The sequence below is a fragment of the Protopterus annectens genome, chromosome 10.part0, assembly GCF_019279795.1.
Source record: "Protopterus annectens isolate FY-2018-M chromosome 10.part0, PAN1.0, whole genome shotgun sequence".
NCBI classification, from domain to species: domain Eukaryota; kingdom Metazoa; phylum Chordata; order Ceratodontiformes; family Protopteridae; genus Protopterus; species Protopterus annectens.
The window spans coordinates 1,576,222,754-1,576,239,931 of NC_056744.1; the positions used below are offsets into that span (position 1 = coordinate 1,576,222,754).

Below are 17,178 nucleotides of genomic sequence, written 5' to 3' on the forward strand. Positions count from 1 at the left end.
ATGTGTGTCAATCTGTCTGCTGTGATGCCTCCTCACTGTGTAGTGTTATAATTGACTACTGATAGGGTCTTCACATGGTGGGATAAGCCCTTGCCAACCCTCCTCCAAAAAAAAAAAAAGACATTTAGACCATCCTCTGAGGATTTAAGGAGTGTTTTAAGGTCATTCTGGAACCAGACAAGCATTCTTGGCCTTTGGTGCCAGAGTTGGATAATGTTTGTGAGCTGTCTCTTCCGTCTCCCCCATAGGAGATGTAAGCATTTCCTTCTGGAGACTGTGGGCAAGGGTTTCTCATTGAGATCTGAATTTTAAAGTATTTTGAGTTTGGAGAAAGTTAAATCTGTGCAAAAAATTGTTTAAAAACTGTTTGTCATTTCAGAAACAGAAAGCACCTCAGGGATTGAATGAAAATTCTGCACAGTTAGAGAAGTCCCACCAGCGAGAGAAGCTTGAGCATTTCAAGCGCATGTGTGAAATGTTGGAGCGGGTCAAGAATAGTTCAAGCTCTAGCTCCAGCTCTGATTCAGATTCTGATTCGGACTCTCAGGGCTCAGATGCAAGTAGCGATGGTTCCAGCCAAGGCTCCACTGGGAGCCACCGCAACGCCAAGAATCGCCACTTTGCACCACTAGGTTTTAGTGAGAGCGAGGAGGAGGAGGAGGAGGAACGAAATGGGGGTTCTGACTCTCGAAATGGAAAACCAAAATTACGGGGCAACTCACAGGAGAAAGAGAACAACCATCACTCTGTTAAGGGTGACAGAACAAAACAGACCTCAGTCCGTAAAAACTCCAGGCCTGCAGGGCAGGTGGGACTCAGGATTGTGGCACGGACACAGTTTCTCAACCGGCCGCTGGTGCCATCTCCACCAAAGCCACTGCAAATGGAACGACATGTAGTAAAACCGCCCCCTGATAGCCCTGAGCCAGACTCCCTACCTTTGGACAGTGGTTCAGACCACGTGATGCAGCGGGATATTTGGCTGGCTGTGTTTCAATACCTCAGTTATAAGGAACTTTGTGTTTGCATGCGAGTTTGCAAGACATGGAGTCGATGGTAAGTGCCAAGCCTAACTTCATATTCTTGCATACGTCTGACATTACATTTGTAGATTTTCTGAATGTCTGTTAATTAAGGCACCCAAGCAAAACCAGATGCATACAGTTTGGTATGTATGACACATTCACTATCCTGCAGACTCTAAGAACTGCCTTTTTTTAAAGACTGCACTTTTCCTATTACAAGATTCAGAACCCTGCGTTTTATAAATAATTGCTTTGAATAGTTGTGCGGATTTTCCAGAAGTGGTAAGTTTAATTGGTTTAGATTTTAACATGCATGAATATTTGAAGAAGGCACAGAAGTGGGTCAAACACTGTACATGTACAGCTTTGTGCATGTTCACTTGTGCAGTTGTGTATTTAGGTAGGTAGATAATAAAATGATAAATACATTAGATTGTTAAACAGTGTGTGACCTAATCTATGGGACCCTTGCAGACATAACTATGGGTATAGGCAGTTAAATTTCTACTTAGAGTTACATAGCCAGACATGTGCAGTCTAAGAATAGGTTAAGACAAGAAGTGTAAGCCAGACAAGCTTAAGAGTTGTGGCCAGGTAGACATGCCATAAAATGCTCTCTAGCGGTAATGAACCTAAAGTTGCACATAATAGAGGAATTGCATAAAAGTTGGATAAATAAGATGGAATAAAGTTGAAGTAATGAGCAAAACATTTACAAAATTTGTTGTAATCAACTTTGGCAATAAACTGTGTATAAAAAATAGGGGAGCAGTTTGCTTAATGATGTTTGTGGGAGGCCATGTATAATTTAAAGAAAGCTGTCGGTGTAGCAGGTTAAAATGGGGTGACGATGTAGAGCAGGAGTGAAGGGCAAGAATGTTGACAGTGTGAAGGAATGACAAGAACAGTTTCAAGAAGGTAATGATAAAGAATTAAAGAAGGTGGGAGAGTTAAAGACAGGAGATAAGTTATTATGATGTCATTCCCATTGAGTAGAATCGTAGTAGGAAAACAGGGCCATTCTAAATTAAGGAATATGTTGATGGATATAGTTGGGGTATGTGGAGTTCCAGGAAACGGGTCATACTTTGAGAATTCACATTGATATGCCCCAGTATTTTGTAACCTTGGGGGGGGGGGGGGTAACATTGAGAGTTTGTGGATAACGGGGATGGGAGGACAGCACAGAAAGAGACCTTTTCAGTGATTGAGAAGGTGTCGGTAGTGATCAGCGAAGTACAGTGGTGTGCAGTAATCTTGCCAAATCTAATGAAGTAACAGGTTTTAAGGGAGAAAGCATTGTGAAGATTACCTAGAGGCTTTTGGTAACACATGCTCGTGCCTCGGTAATAACGCATTTTTAGAGTTTTCTATTTTAAGAGTAATTGACTGAGTTTACAGGCTTAAGTTTAGAATTCTTTGGTATTGGTAAGAAAAAAATGGTTATAAAAGTTTAGGGGTGGGATTTGAGGCTTAATTTAAGGTGTTTGTAGTTATGAACTTGAATTCACTGATAGTGGTGTCACTGATAGTGACAGAATGGGTGAGTGCTTGGCAGGGGTACCAAAGATTGTTTTGTGTTACTTACATTTTTGTAGTACTACAGAGATTGTAAGTGAAACCTTATTAAATGTCCTTCCATATCATTGTTACAGTATTCATTACATTAAGGATCTGCCAAAGGCAGCCCATCTGGCCAGTGTACCCAAGCCTTAGGTTGCTTTAAGGAACGCCATACATCAAACACATGCGGCTTGCATAGCGTAGGGCATAAAGGTGATGTCTGGACATACCATCCTGAGAACTTCTTTGCCATTTGTTGATCTGCGGTTTGAGCACCTATGTTCCTTTGCTGGTTTCACAGAGCTGTTGCAGGTAAGTGCCCCGTTGGGGTTCCTTTTTACTGTTTTCTTTTTCTGGCGTTTCATGTCATCCAAGAAGGATAAGTGCCAATATGGGTGACAGATTCCCCGTAACGATCACCATGAACAGTGTCTGTTTTGTCTTGGCACTTTATAAGACTGTATGTCCAGTTCCGTCTATCAGGCTTTGTACCTAAAACCCTGCATAGTAGACTCTCTTCTTTGGTGCTTTATCTTGAGTGTCATCTTCTGAAGCTTTTCACAAAAGATATGGAGGGGAACTTCCTACTCCAAGGGACAGCCATCAGTGAAGAAGGCCAAGAAGCCTAGGCCAGAATCTTCTGCTGTTCAGCCTCCACTGGAGGACTCTCCCAAGGTAAGTGAAAGCCCAGAGGTTCGCCCAGGTTTATCATTGGATTCCTCTCCCGCGACCAGGTTGCAGACGGGCAGGGATCCGACTTTAAGCACATCTGAGGAGAATTTGCAGACATCTGTTTTGGATGTTTAGGGGGAACCACAGCTGATTTCCAAGGGGCATAGGGGTGTTTTCAGATTTTAGTCAGAAAAAGTTACTAGTACTACTACTACTATTAAATGCTGTCCTGGGTCAGGGCCTTCCAAGTCTTATAATGCAGACATCCCATGAAAGAAAAAAAAAACTAAACATGTTTCTCTTGCCCCTAAGGATCCACAGAGTGAGTGGCAGGCCTTCAGTCAGGGTTTGTTTAGTGTTTTGATGGCATCGAAACCTCTTCGGGCTGTTTCTGTTCCAGCTCCACACTTGGTCCTCTATTCCACTTAAAAAAAAAAAAAAAACAGGGAACCGGAGGAGTTGGATTCTGATGAGGAATCCTTTGCTTATTCTTAAATTCCTTCTTTCAAGTATGGGTCAGATGTTTTGTCTGCTTTATTGGATGTGTTTTCCAATGCCTCTAAAGCTCCTGATTCACAGCTCCCACGAAACCTAATAGGTTTTATAGGGTGCCTGAGGATGGTAAATTTTTGTACAAGTGTTTTGCTGCTTACCCCGCACTAGTGTCTGTAGCCTCTGACAATCCCTCTCAATTGCTTCCTTCACCCAAGTTACTGCCCTCTGATAAAGACAGCAGAGCCATGGAAAGGCTATGTAAAAAGGTTTACACCTTTGCTACTTTGGCTTTTAGGACTGTTAATTATCCGACCCACATGTCCAGGTACTTGTTGGCTTGTCTATCTCAGGCTTGTCCGGTTATATCTGATCTTCTGGACTCTGAGAGTAAAAGTTCTGCTTTTTTTCCTGTTGCAGATTTTCTCACAGGTGGCACTTCATTGCATCTAGTGTCGTTATGATGCAGCAGCTGCTTCTAGGACTGCTGCTTTTGGGTCAGCGATGAGGAAGTATTCTTGACTTTGGCTTCATCCATTGCATGATAATATCAAAGCTAAGTTACTGGATGCCTCTTTTGATAATAAACACTTGCTTGGGGAAGCTGCTGCTGGTTTAAGTCCCTTCAGGATAAGGAGAAAGCCTTATAGGAACTCAAACATGTTTTTCTCCTGTTCCTATATTTCAGAGAAACTACCCCAATAAGCTAGCCTTTGTTAGCAGGCAATCTCGCCCTCCTCCTAAGGGCAAAAAGGGTGACAAGTAGGTTCCTCCTGCTAAGGCTACACAGACTTCACTTCAGAAACTGTCTTGCTTTCCAGATAGACCAGGTGCAGTCTGACTACCAAATTCTTCCCAGCCACTTTCCTCTATCTGTTCGCCTCTCCCTTCACTTCCTGTTTGGTTGCAGATTACTCAAGATTCCTGGGTTCTGACCATTATTTGCCAGGGGTATTTCATGGTGTGGAAATCCCTTCCCCCTTTTATGCGTATTCCTCAGCTTTCTTGAGAACAATTCCCCCTTTTTCCCCAGAGGTGCTTCGGGACCTTTTAACCCTGGGTGCTATTCAAGAGGTGCATGTGTCCCAAAGGGGGGAGGGGGTTTTACTCCAGGATGTTTCTAGCACCCAGAAGAGGGTACTTGGAGACCAGTTGTAGACCTGTCTCATCTAAACACTTTTCTAAAGGTGCCCACTTTTCAAATGTCTCTTCAGACTTTGTTCCCTCTTTTGCTTCCTCAGGCTTATATGGTGTCTCTCTAGATCTCAAGGATGCTCATCTCCATGTTCCAATCCATCCCCTTTTCAGGACGTTTTTGCATTTTTCTGTTGCTTCCTGGCATTTTCAGATGTTCTTAGTGTTTCACTGTTGCAGTCATCATCACACTTGGGTTATCTGCCTGTAGGTAGCCCTCAGTTGGCCCGAATACCAAAGTCTAGGGATTTCTGCGTAGGATGCTGTCGCCTCTTCCATGACATCAGGTCGTTATGGGTATAAAACATGCAGCTGACGCCCGTACATCAGCTTTTCTTGCCGCGTGGGAGCCCGAAGCAGAAGCAGTTCTCAAGTGCCGGTCGGCCGCTTCCTGAAATTTTCGTTTTTCGAGTTTCAAACCTTAAGTCTTCTAAAGCTAAGTACCTCGTTGAGGATCTTTTTTTCTTGCTCTAACTGATGTCAGAAAAAGTTAACAATGGTCTTGCATGTGGAAAGCAAATATCTCGCAGAGACTTTCATTCTTACTGTGTCATCTGTTTAGACCCAGACCACAAAGTTCCTCACTGTAGGTTTTGTGCCTTGTTGTGAACGCCCAAACTATTACTCATCGGGCTATCTTTGTCACTAAATTCTTTTGCTCTTGTTCCCCGTATTCCGAAATGGCTTCGATAAGCCATCCGACTGCCGATCTTCTGAAGAAACGTAAGGATAAAGACAGACAGACCGCATAGGTTTAAAACTGCTGACGACGCTTCCGTTGAGCTAGTTGCCAGTCTGCCGGTACACAGCGAGGTGCTTTCGCAGCCCCTGGTACCCGCTTCTACAGATTCGCATGCCTCTGCTGAGACCCATTCAAAGTCCAGTATGCCGCAAAATGCTTCTTCGACTGTGGAACCTGCGGATGTCTCTACCTTGGATGGGTCCGAAGCTTCTGTGCAGGCACCAGCTTCTGAGGGTGTATTCCGACCTTCCGATGTTTGTATTAAACCAACAACTTAGTTTTTGACAAACTACAGAGTTTCTCAGGCCCAGAGTTTGCACTATGCGTAGAAAACTGACGACCAAAGCACATGCTCAAGCTCCCATGGCACAGAAACAAATGCTTAGAATGGCTGAAGATCTTATAACTTTAATTAGGGGAAGCCAGCCTTCCCCCTCTAAAAGACAAAGAATTGATTTTCCTTCTGATTCTACAGACCATAAGTCCGATGTCTCTGATCCCTCTGATTTCCAGGACATACCCTTACCTACCTATAAGGATTCATATGCAGAGGATTCTATTCCCTCTGCCTCCCCTCCGGAGGACTTTTCTTTTGGTGAAACCTTGCATACCTTAAGAGAGCATTTCCGCTGGGAATGCCAGGACTACTCTCAGTCCAAAAAGAGACTCAGAGAATTTTTAGACTTGCCTAAGCCCAGGTCTCTAGCTATATCCCCTGTCCTGGATATTGTAGATGTCTTCATGGAATCCAGTCTTTCTCCGGATACTTTACCAGCAGCTCCTAGAAAGCCTGATACAGGTACTACCCGAGTACCTGACTCTCAAAAATTTCTCTTTAAGAAACCCACTGGAGATCCAGAGTTCATTTCCCAGGGACCTAAAGGCATTAAGGCTGCTACAGCCAAAAACCCTACCCCTTCGGACAGGGATTCTAGAGCTTTAGAAAGATGGGGTAAGAAGGTATATACCTTTGCAACTCTTGCCATCAGAGCTTTGAATTGCCAGTTTCACATGTTGAAGTACCAGCAGCATTATTATGGAACTAATTAAACAAAAAATGTTGTTGCTTCCAGATTGTACAGAAAGTAAAGATTTACAAGAGTTAATACATTCTGCAAACCAAGTTAGTAAACATACTTTGCAGTGTGACTTTGATGTCTTAGAGGCATCTTGTAGGGCTGCGGTCAGTGGGTCTGTACTGAGAAGGCATGCCTGGCTAAAGGAGCAAATCTTGCCAGACCATGTCAAAGCAAAATTACTAGATGCTCCATTACACCAGGAACGTTTGTTTGACACAAAAGCAGAAGTTGTTCTTAAAGATGGAGGAAAAAGCTAAATCTATGCAAACTGTTAGAGTTCTCACAGGTGCAGTCACCTAGATTCAGTAGGTATTGGCCTTTTAAAACTGGTCTTTTCCAGTTCCTCCCAGGCCTTCTCAGTTCAAACCCAGGGGCAACAGATCAAGACTGCAGTCTCAGGGTATGCAGAGATCAAAACAATGGAGTGCTCCATCCTCAAAAACAGGGAGTGGTAAGCCACCCCCTTATGGAAAAAGTTCATAGTGACTTGTCTATCATCCTTCGCAGCCATGCCCAAGTATTTGCACCCCTAAGAGGAAAACTCACCCTGCATGCAAAAACTGGATGCCCATTACCCAGGACCGATGGGTCCTAAACATTGTATCCCAGGGGTACAGTTTCTACTTCCACTCACTGCCAACCCCAAGTGGTTTGCCAGACCTTCCTCCAAACCAGTGGGCAGAGGCTCAAAAGCAAGTACTTTCTCTTCTTAGTATCAGGGCTATTCAACCTTTTCCAGTAGAGCAAAGGGGACAGGGGTTCCTACTCCAGACTGTTCCTGGTGCCCAGAAAAAGAGATGTTCGTCGTGTTACCCTGCTGCAGTCATCACACTTGGGTTATCCTGCCGTCAGGCGGTCCCGCAGTCGGCCCGAATTCCAAAGTCTTGGTCCGGCGTCGGTTGCTGTCACTTCTTCCCTGGCGTCAGTGCGCCAGGGGTATATAAGAGGCATCCAACGCCATTTTCTTCAGTCTTTCTTGCCGCGTGGTGCCAGAAGCAGAAGCAGTTCGCAAGTGCCGGTCGGCCGACACCTGAGATTTTCGATTTGAATTTCAGTCCGAAGTCTTCAATAAAGCTAAGTAACCCGTTGGGGAACATTTTCTTGCCTCAGTCCGATGTCAGAAAAAGTTAACAATTGCATTTCTTGTGAGAAGCAAATACCTCATAAGGACTTCCATTCCTATTGTATTCCTTGCCTAGGCCCAGACCACGACGTCACAGGTTGTCTGTTTTGCGCTAGGTTTAATAAACGCACTATCAACCGCCGTTTTGACTTCGCACGGCATTACTTTGGTAGGAAATTTAATTATATCATACCGTCGGAGCAACCGGCGACCGCAATTCATAAAAAACGCAAGGATAAGGACAGGCAGCCTAGGAATAAGCCAGACCCTGAGGCCTCAGCTGGGCCTGTCGTCGGTTCTCTGGTTTTCAGTGAGGCGCCTACGCAGCCCCGGACGACCGCAGAGCTGGAACCCCAGACAGCTGCCGACTCCCAAGCGGAGTTTACTAGGCTGATGCAGCCATCTACCGACACCGGAGCAGAATTAAACACCGGTGCAGAGGAAACACCTTCGGTTGCAGAAGGTGTCTTCAGACCGACTACACTCACCATTAAATCTTATGCTAAGCTTAAAACTCCTTTAAAACCTAAGAAAACTGTTCATCAGTCTACAGGTCAAGGCCCCATGCCTAAGAAACAGATGCTTAAGATGGCTGAAGATTTAATTACCCTTATCAGGGCTTCCCATCCTCCTCCTGATAAAAGACCAAGACAAGAGGAGGATTATGCATCCTCTGTCCAGGTTTCTCTCTCCTCAGGTTCTTCTGAGGAACAGGATCACACTTTTCCACCCTATGAGGAATTCTGATGCTTAAGACTCTCTTCCCTCAGCATCTCCCCCTGAAGACTACTGCTTTGGGGAAACATTGCATACCATGAGGGAACATTTCCACTGGGAAGGCCAGGATTACTCAGATTCTAAGAAAAGGCTCCGAGAGTTCCTTTTATTACCCCAGCACAGACCTCTTGCTATCCCTCCTGTTTTAGATATTGTGGTTGATGTCTACTTGGAGTCTAGTTTAAATCCAGACTCTCTACCTCCTGCTCCAGCCAAACCAGACAGATACTACAGAGTACCTGACTCTCACAAATTCCTTTATAAAAGCCCTATAGCTGACCCAGAAACCATATCCCAGGGTCCTAAGGGAGCAAAAGCTTCTATGGCTAAAAATCCTGTGCCCTCTGAAAGAGATTCCAGAGCCCTAGATAGATGGGGAAAGAAAATATACACCTCTGCAACTCTGGCTATGAGAGCATTAAATTGCCAGTTTCACATGTTGAAATATCAACAATTCCTTATGTCTCAGGTAAAACAAAAATGAGCACACATTCAGAACAGCCTGAATTCAAGGAAATGCAGGATCTGTTGCATGCAGCTGAACAGGTGGGCAAGCATACTTTACAATGCGGATTTGATTAATTGGAAGCTTCCTGTAGAGCAGCTGTTACTGGCTCTGTCATTCGTAGACATGCTTGGTTAAAAGAGCAAACCCTCCCTGACATGTTAAAGCAAAATTATTAGATGCACCTTTACAACAAGATGTATTATTTGGTGTCAAAGCAGAAGAGGTTTTAAAGAAAATAGAGGATAAGGCTAAATCTATGCAAATGGTCAAGGATTTCTTGCATGTACAACCCCCTCGCTTCAGCAGAAATTGGCCAACAAAAAATTGGTCTTTTCCAGCTTCAGACAGATCACAGAGGGGCAAATACAGACGCCCAAGGGGCAGAGGGCAGTCACAGGGCCCTTGCAAACCACACCAGTGGGGATGTCCTTCAAGGATGCATCTGCAGTCCTTACAAATGGGTTGTCCTGTCGTCAGGCAGCCCTTCGGTCGGCCGGATTCCAAAGTCTGGGTCCGGCTGTGGCTGGTGTCGCACTTCACCCGACGTCATCGCTGCAGTTTTTCGGGTATAAAGGCATCAGCCGACGCCTTTTTCCTCAGTCTTTCTTGCCGCGTGGCGCCCGAAGCAGAAGCTGTTCGCAAGTGCCGGTCGGTCAGATCCAGAGATTACTACTACCGAATACTACTTCGAAGACTTCTAAAAAGCTAAGTACCCCATTGGGGACTCTTTCTTGCCTCAGCCGATGTCAGAGAAAGTGAATAACTGTTTATCTTGTGGGAAATAAATACCTCATAAAGATTTCCACTCCTACTGTATACATTGTTTAGGCCCAGACCACGACGTAGCAGCTTGTCTAGCCTGTGCTTCTTTTAACCGGCGGACGCTTAGACACCGGTCGGAGTTCGCTGAACAGATTTTCGGCTCTGATTTTGCCTATATTATGCCATCGGATCCTCCGACAACGCAAATTACCAAAAAACGCAAAGAAAAGGACCGACACTTGCGGTCCGCGGTTTCGGACGAAACCGCGATTAAGCAAACCGCGAGTGTCTCGGTTTCGGCCAAAACCGAGCAAGCGGTTCTTTCTTCAGCCAAAACCATGCCTTCTACCGAGGCCTCCTCTAACCTGGTAGAATCGGCTTCTGAAATCCAACCTTCTGTTGCGGTTTCTCAGGAATTATCAGACACTATTCCCCTGGATATTTCAACCCCTGCACGTGGAGCTGCTAGGCCTCCTGCAGCCATGTCTATTAAGGCCTTTGCCAGAGCTAAAGCAGCCACAGCCTCAAAAACGGTGCCTGCCAAACCCCCCTCACACAGGCCCAGCACCAGCTCCCATATGCTTTCTTTGGCTGAGGATCTAATTTCTTTAATTCGGGGATCCCGGCCTCATCCAGACAGGACCTCTCTCCCACCTCCAGAAAAGAGGCCTAGAGCAGAGCCCCCTGAGCCAGTATCCGCAGATGATTCCTCTGATGACTCAGAGCATACAGACCCTCCAGAGGCTCCTTATTCCCCTTACGAGGACTCTGATGCTGAAGAGTCCATTCCTTCAGCCTCTCCACCTGAGGAATTTTCCTTTGGGGAAACCTTGCATGCTATGAGGGAACAATTTCAGTGGCAGGGCCAAGATTTCTCAGACTCCAGAAAAAGGCTTAGAACCTTTCTACATTTGCCACAACATAGGCCTTTAGCTATACCTCCAGTTCTTTCTGTTGTAGATGATGCATTTAATGATGCTTGCACTGCTCCTGATTCATTACCTCCGGCTCCTGCTAAGCCCGATAGGTTCTACAGGGTCCCGGACACTCATCACCATTTATACAAGGCTCCTTTTGCAGATCCAGAGACTATCTCCCAGGGCCCTAAAGCTGTAGCAGCTACTTCTACTAAAAACCCCCTCCCCTCTGAAAGGGAATCCAGGTCCTTAGAGAGATGGGGTAAAAAAGTTTACACTTCTGCTACTTTGTCAGCTAGGGCTTTGAACTGCCAATTTCACATGATTCAATATCAAGAGTTTATGCTTGACCAGTTAACTAAAAAGCTGTCCTCTGAAGAATCTTTAGATAAAAAATATGTTCAGGAAATGGTACATAACATACAGCAGGTTAGTAACCATTCTTTAAAATGTGGCTATGATGCACTGGAGGCTTCCTTTAGATCAGCCATGACTGGCACAGATGTCCTTCATGGATGCATCTGCAGTCATAACAAGTGGGTTGTCCTGTCGTCAGGCAGCCCTGCAGTCGGCGGATTCCAAAGTCGGGTCCGGCGGGTCCGCTTCGCTGATGTGCGCACTCCACCCGACGTCATCTCTGCTGGTCTTCGGTATAAAAGCATCAGCCGACGCCATTTTCCTCAGTCTTTCTTGCCGCGTGCGCGCGAAGCAGAAGCTGTTAGCGGTCGGTCGGATCCAGAGATTACTTCTACCGAATACTACTTAAGACTTCTAAAGCTGGGGACTCTTTCTTGCCTCAGCCGATGTCAGAAAAAGTTAACAATTGTTTAACCTGTGGGAAACAAATACCTCATAAAGATTTCCACTCTTACTGTCTGCCTTGTTTAGGCCCAGCCCACGACGTAGCAGCCTGTTCGGCCTGTGCCTCTTTCAACCGATGAACGCTTAGGCCTTGGGTCGGAGTTTGCAGAACAGTTTTTCGGGTACTGATTTTGCGTGTATTATGCCGCCGTGGATCCTCCGACTACCCAATCTTCCAAAACAACGAAGATAAAGACCGACACTTTCGTCCGTCTGTTTTTTGAAACCGCCGGCAAAAAGCAAAAAAGCGAAGTGTTTTTCGGCGGGCCGAAACCAAAACTGCTCAAAGTACAGCTGAACCTATTCTTACAACTGAGGCCCCTGCTACAATTCTTGAATCGACCTCAGAAATTTTACCCACTACGGTGGTTGACTTATCAGACACCATCCCCTTGGATGTCTCTACCCCAGCACGTGGTGCTGCTAGGCCTCCAGCAGCCATGTCCATTAAGGCCTTCGCCAGGGCTAAAGCAGCCAAGACTACTAAATCAGTGCCTGTTAAACCCTCATCCAGGCCCTCTTCTAGTTCTCAAATGCTTTCTTTGGCAGAAGATTTAATTTCTTTAATTAGAGGATCTCAATCTCACCCAGACAGGGCCTCTCAGCCCCAGAGAAGAGACCTAGGGCAGAGCCCCTGAGCCAGCGTCTTCTGATGATTCTGCTGATGAATCAGACATAACTGACCAGCCTGAGGCTCCCTTCTCCAATTTTGAAGATTCTGATGCTGAAGAATCCATTCCAGCTGCTTCCCCACCAGAAGAATTCTCCTTTGGGGAAACCTTGCATGCCATGCGAGAACAGTTCCAATGGCAGCAACAGGATTTTTCAGACTCCAGAAAAGACTTAGGACCTTTCTGCACCTCCCACAGCACAGGCCCTTAGCTATACCTCCTGTTCTCTGTGGTGGATGATGCTTTCAATGATGTTTGCTCCGCTCCAGATTCTTTACCCCAGCCCCTGCCAAACCAGACAGATTTTACAGGGTGCCAGATACTCATCACCACCTTTACAAGGCCCCTCTTGCAGACCCAGAAACTATATCCCAGGGTCCCAAGGCAGTAGCCGCAACCACAGCTAAAACCCTATTCCTTCTGAAAGGGAAGCAAGGTCACTAGACAGATGGGGTAAAAGGTCTACACTTCAGCTACTCTCTCAGCTAGAGCTTTAAACTGTCAGTTTCACATGATACAATACCAAGAGTTTATGCTTGATCAGTTAACTAAAAAGCTAACTACTGATGAATCTCTTGATAAGAAATATGTATTAGAGATGGTAAATAACATACAACAGGTTAGCAACCATTCCTTAAAATGTGGCTATGATGCACTGGAGGCTTCATTTAGATCAGCCATGACAGGCACAGTGATAAGAAGACATGCATGGCTAAAGGAACAAGCTTTACCGGATCATGTTAAAGCTAAGTTGCTAGATGCTCCTATGGACAAGACAAGTTTGTTTGGTACACCTGCCCAGCAGGTTATGAAGAAAATGGAAGAAAAGGCAAAATCTGTTCAAACTGTTAAAGATTTCCTGCAGGTTCAACCCCAAGGTTTAGCAGGAACTGGCCTGCCAAAATTGGTCCTTTCCTGACTCCACAAAATTTTCAAAGGGGCAGGAATAGCGTTCCAGAGGCAGAAACCAATCCAGAGGAGGTGCCTACAGAGGACAGTGGCAAGGTAACAACAGAGGCACAGACACAGCCACTGCCACTACATCAGCACAACCACAGTGACTTAATCCTAAATCCTACCAGGAACAAATAGCAGGAAAGTTAAGCTTATTTTCAAAGAACTGGCACTACATAACAAAAGACAAGTGGATTTTACAAACCATAGATCAAGGTTACCGGTTTCACTTCCACACTTTACCAGTCAAAGAGGAATGCCAAATCTACCTCCAAATCAAAAACAGAGGCTCTACGCCAGATAATGGAGTTAGCAAACATGAGAGCTGTGGAAAGAGTGCCAACAGCAGAACAAGGAAAGGGTTCTACTCCAGACTATTCCTAGTTCCAAGAAAGGAAAAAGTTGGAGACCAATTCTACCTGTCCACCTTAAATACATACATCATTGTCCCAAAATTCAAAATGCTGACCCTACAGCAACTTCTTATGCTGGGCAAGAAGTCTTGGCTGGTAACTCTAGATCTCAAGGAGGCATACCTGCACGCCCCAATTCGACCAATCTGCAGAAGATACCTCAGATTTCTTGCAGGATCAGAGCACTATCAATTCTCAGCATTGCCCTTTGGCTTATCTACCAGAGTATTCACAAAATGCCTGGCATCAGTAATATTGCAGACTACAGGGAATTCAAATTTACCCATACCTGGACGACTGCCTGCTACAAGGGGACAACAAAAGCAAGCTGACAACAGATTTACAAAGGGTCATTTACTTGCTACAAGGACTGGGATACACAGTCAATTTACAAAAGTCAAGGCTGCTACCATCCCAAACAAGGACATTCTTGGTGAATTGGACACAGTACAACAAATGGCATTCCTGACTACAGAAAAACAAAAGAACTTCCTCTTTACTTCTTGGCACTAACAAAACTGAACAAGTTAACAGCAAGAAAATTTCTACAGGCCTTGGGCTTCATGGCATCATGCATAATCTTGGTCCCATTTGCCAGACTACATATGAGGAAACTACAGTGGTACCTAAAGAATTTATGGTCCCAACACAGACACAGTCTAGAAACAGAAATCCCACTAATTCCATGCTTAAAACAGGAGTTCCTATGGTGGGCTCAGGCATGCCAGTCAAACCCAGGCCTGCCCTTCCGCAGATGTCAACCAAGCCAGACCATCACAACAAGACCTAGGATGGGGCCCACATGCTGGACAAATGCTGCAAGGATTGTGGACACAGGATCAACTTCACCTGCACAGCAATCTAAAAGAAATGCTGGCAGTAAAACTGGCAATCCAACAGTTCAAACCATTCCTCAAAGAGGGCCAGTTGATGATAAGGACAGACAACACCACAGTCATGTGGTACATCAACAAACAGGGAGGCACTCATTCATACCCCTATGCAGAATGACCTTGGAGCTGTGGACCCTGGCACTCAGCTACAACATTCAGTTACAGGCAATATTTGTACCGGGAAAGACAATACTCTAGCAGACATACTAAGCAGAACCACTATGGAAGCTGCACCGGACATCTTCAAGACCATCTCAAAGAAATGGGGAATGCCACAGATAGACCTATTCGCATCACCTCTCAATCACCAGCTCAAAAATTCTGCACAAGGACATTCCACCCACTAGCATGGAAAGTGGACTCACTCTCCTTCAACTGGAAAGGCCTAACAGCATATGCATTCCCTCCTCTTCCTTTGATACACAAGGTACTACTAAAAATCAAGGAAGAACGTCCAAGGATAATCCTGATAGCCCCAAACTGGCCAAGACAACACTGGTACCCACTACTGAAGAGCATGTCTCGAACAACATGTTGCCTTTGATGTTAACTCAGAACAACTACAGCATCATACATCCAAACCTAAAAACGCTGCAACTGACTGCATGGAACATCACATAGCAGCAGCTAATCCAGAACTTTCCCAAAGAGTTAAAGACATTATTCTTGAAGACCTTCAACAAGAAAGAACTATGCTGGAAAATGGAAAAGGTTTGTCATTTGGAGTACCGATAGAGGAAAAGATGTGTCAAACATAGATATGCCTAACATTCTGGAGTATCTGGCCGAACTTCTTCATTCAGGCCTGTCCTACTCCTCCATCAAGATACATGCATCAGCTATTTCAGCAGAATACAGCTTTGATCCTACTGTTTTTTCGCACCCTTTGCTCAGGCAGTTCCTCAGAGGAATCAAGAATGTAAAACCTCCAAGGAAACCACCATTACCAGCTTGGGACTTAAACTTTGTGCTAGAAAAGTTGACACTAGCACCCTTTGAACCAGCAGCAACAGCAGACCTACAACACCTGTCATGGAAAACTGCTTTCCTACTGGCAATTACTTCAGCAAGGAGGGTTTCAGAACTACAGGCCTTAATGGCAGTGCAACCCTTCCTAATCTTCCACCAAGATAGAGTGTCCTTGAGGACTAACCCTACATTTATGCCTAAGGTGGTATCCAGAGTATCTTTAAACCAGGCAATCCACCTACCTTCCTTCTTTCCCAACCCACAAAACAGAGGGAAAGAATACTGCATACCTTGGATGTACACTACTTGGACAGAACAAAAATAGCAGAAAGACTGACCAACTTTTGTAGCCTATGCAACAGGAAGGGAAGGAAAAGCTATTTCAAACAGACAATCTCCAAATGGATAGGAAATTGCATACGATACTGTTACTCCTTCCATGGAAAACCAAGAACATAAGACCTCATTCTACAGCCACTACCACAGCCTTCTTACGAGGAGTGGCAACCAAAGACATTATTGAGGCGACTTTTGGACCTCCGTGCATACATTTGCCAAGCATTATAATTTGCCTCTTTATTCCAGATCCCGAGCAGGGTTTGCCACTGCTGTACTGCAAGGGATCTTAAACACACCATAATCTACCTTTATCCTCCTCCCTAGTTGGCTATGGTAGACTGCAGATGCATCCATGAAGGACATAGTACAGTTTTGTACCTACCATAAATGTAGATGTCCGAACTGGATAGCATCTGCAGTCAGGATTCCTCTCCCCTCCTTCCCTCTGTGGTACCTCTAGGTGTTTTCCTAATAGCTAGCTGTTGGGAGTCTTTTGTGGTGTATTTGTTTGTATATATGTACATATATGCTTATTGTTGTGTTTACCTCTATCTATTTGGAAACATTGGCATCTATCCAAATTTTACCCTGCAAGAGGGCTACTGGCATCTGGGGCAAGAAACACTGAGGAAAATGGCGCCGGCTGATGCTTTTATACCAAGACCAGCAGAGATGGCGTCGGGTGGAGGGCGACATCAGCCGAAGCGCCCGGACTTTGGAATCCGGCCGACTGCAGGGCTGCCTGACGACAGGACAACCCACTTGTTATGACTGCAGATGCTATCCAGTTCGGACATCTACATTTATGGTAGGTACAAAACTGTACTTTATCAGGAGACATGCATGGTTGAAAGAACAGGCATTACCAGACAATGTCAAATCAAAGCTTTTTGATGCACCCATGGACAAGGTCAATTTATTTGGTTCCCCTGCACAGCAGGTACTAAAAAAGATGGAAGAGAAGGCGAAATCTGTACAAACAGTGAAAGATTTCTTACAGGTTCAACCTCCAAGGTTTAGCAGGAACTGGCCCTCCAAGAATTGGTCCTTTCCGGACTCCTCTAAGACACAGAGAGGCAGGAATAGGCGTTCTAGAGGCAGAAACCAATCCAGGGGTGCCTACAGGGGACGCCAGTGGCAAGGTAACAACCAGCGAGGCACGGACGCAGCCACCACCACTACAACTCAATCACAGTGACTTGGCAGTGGCACCGCCTACCAGGG

At 45.3% G+C, this 17,178-nt stretch overlaps 1 protein-coding gene across 1 annotated transcript in view; it reads left to right on the forward strand.

Moving 5' to 3' along the window:
* Window positions 1-17,178, forward strand: part of FBXL19 (F-box and leucine rich repeat protein 19) — a 1,144,361-nt gene that overhangs the window by 401,347 nt on the left and 725,836 nt on the right. Inside the window, exon 5 of the mRNA XM_044086223.1 lies at window positions 380-1,056. Within this exon, the coding sequence (XP_043942158.1) occupies window positions 380-1,056 (677 nt within the window). The remainder of the gene's footprint in view (window positions 1-379; window positions 1,057-17,178) is intronic.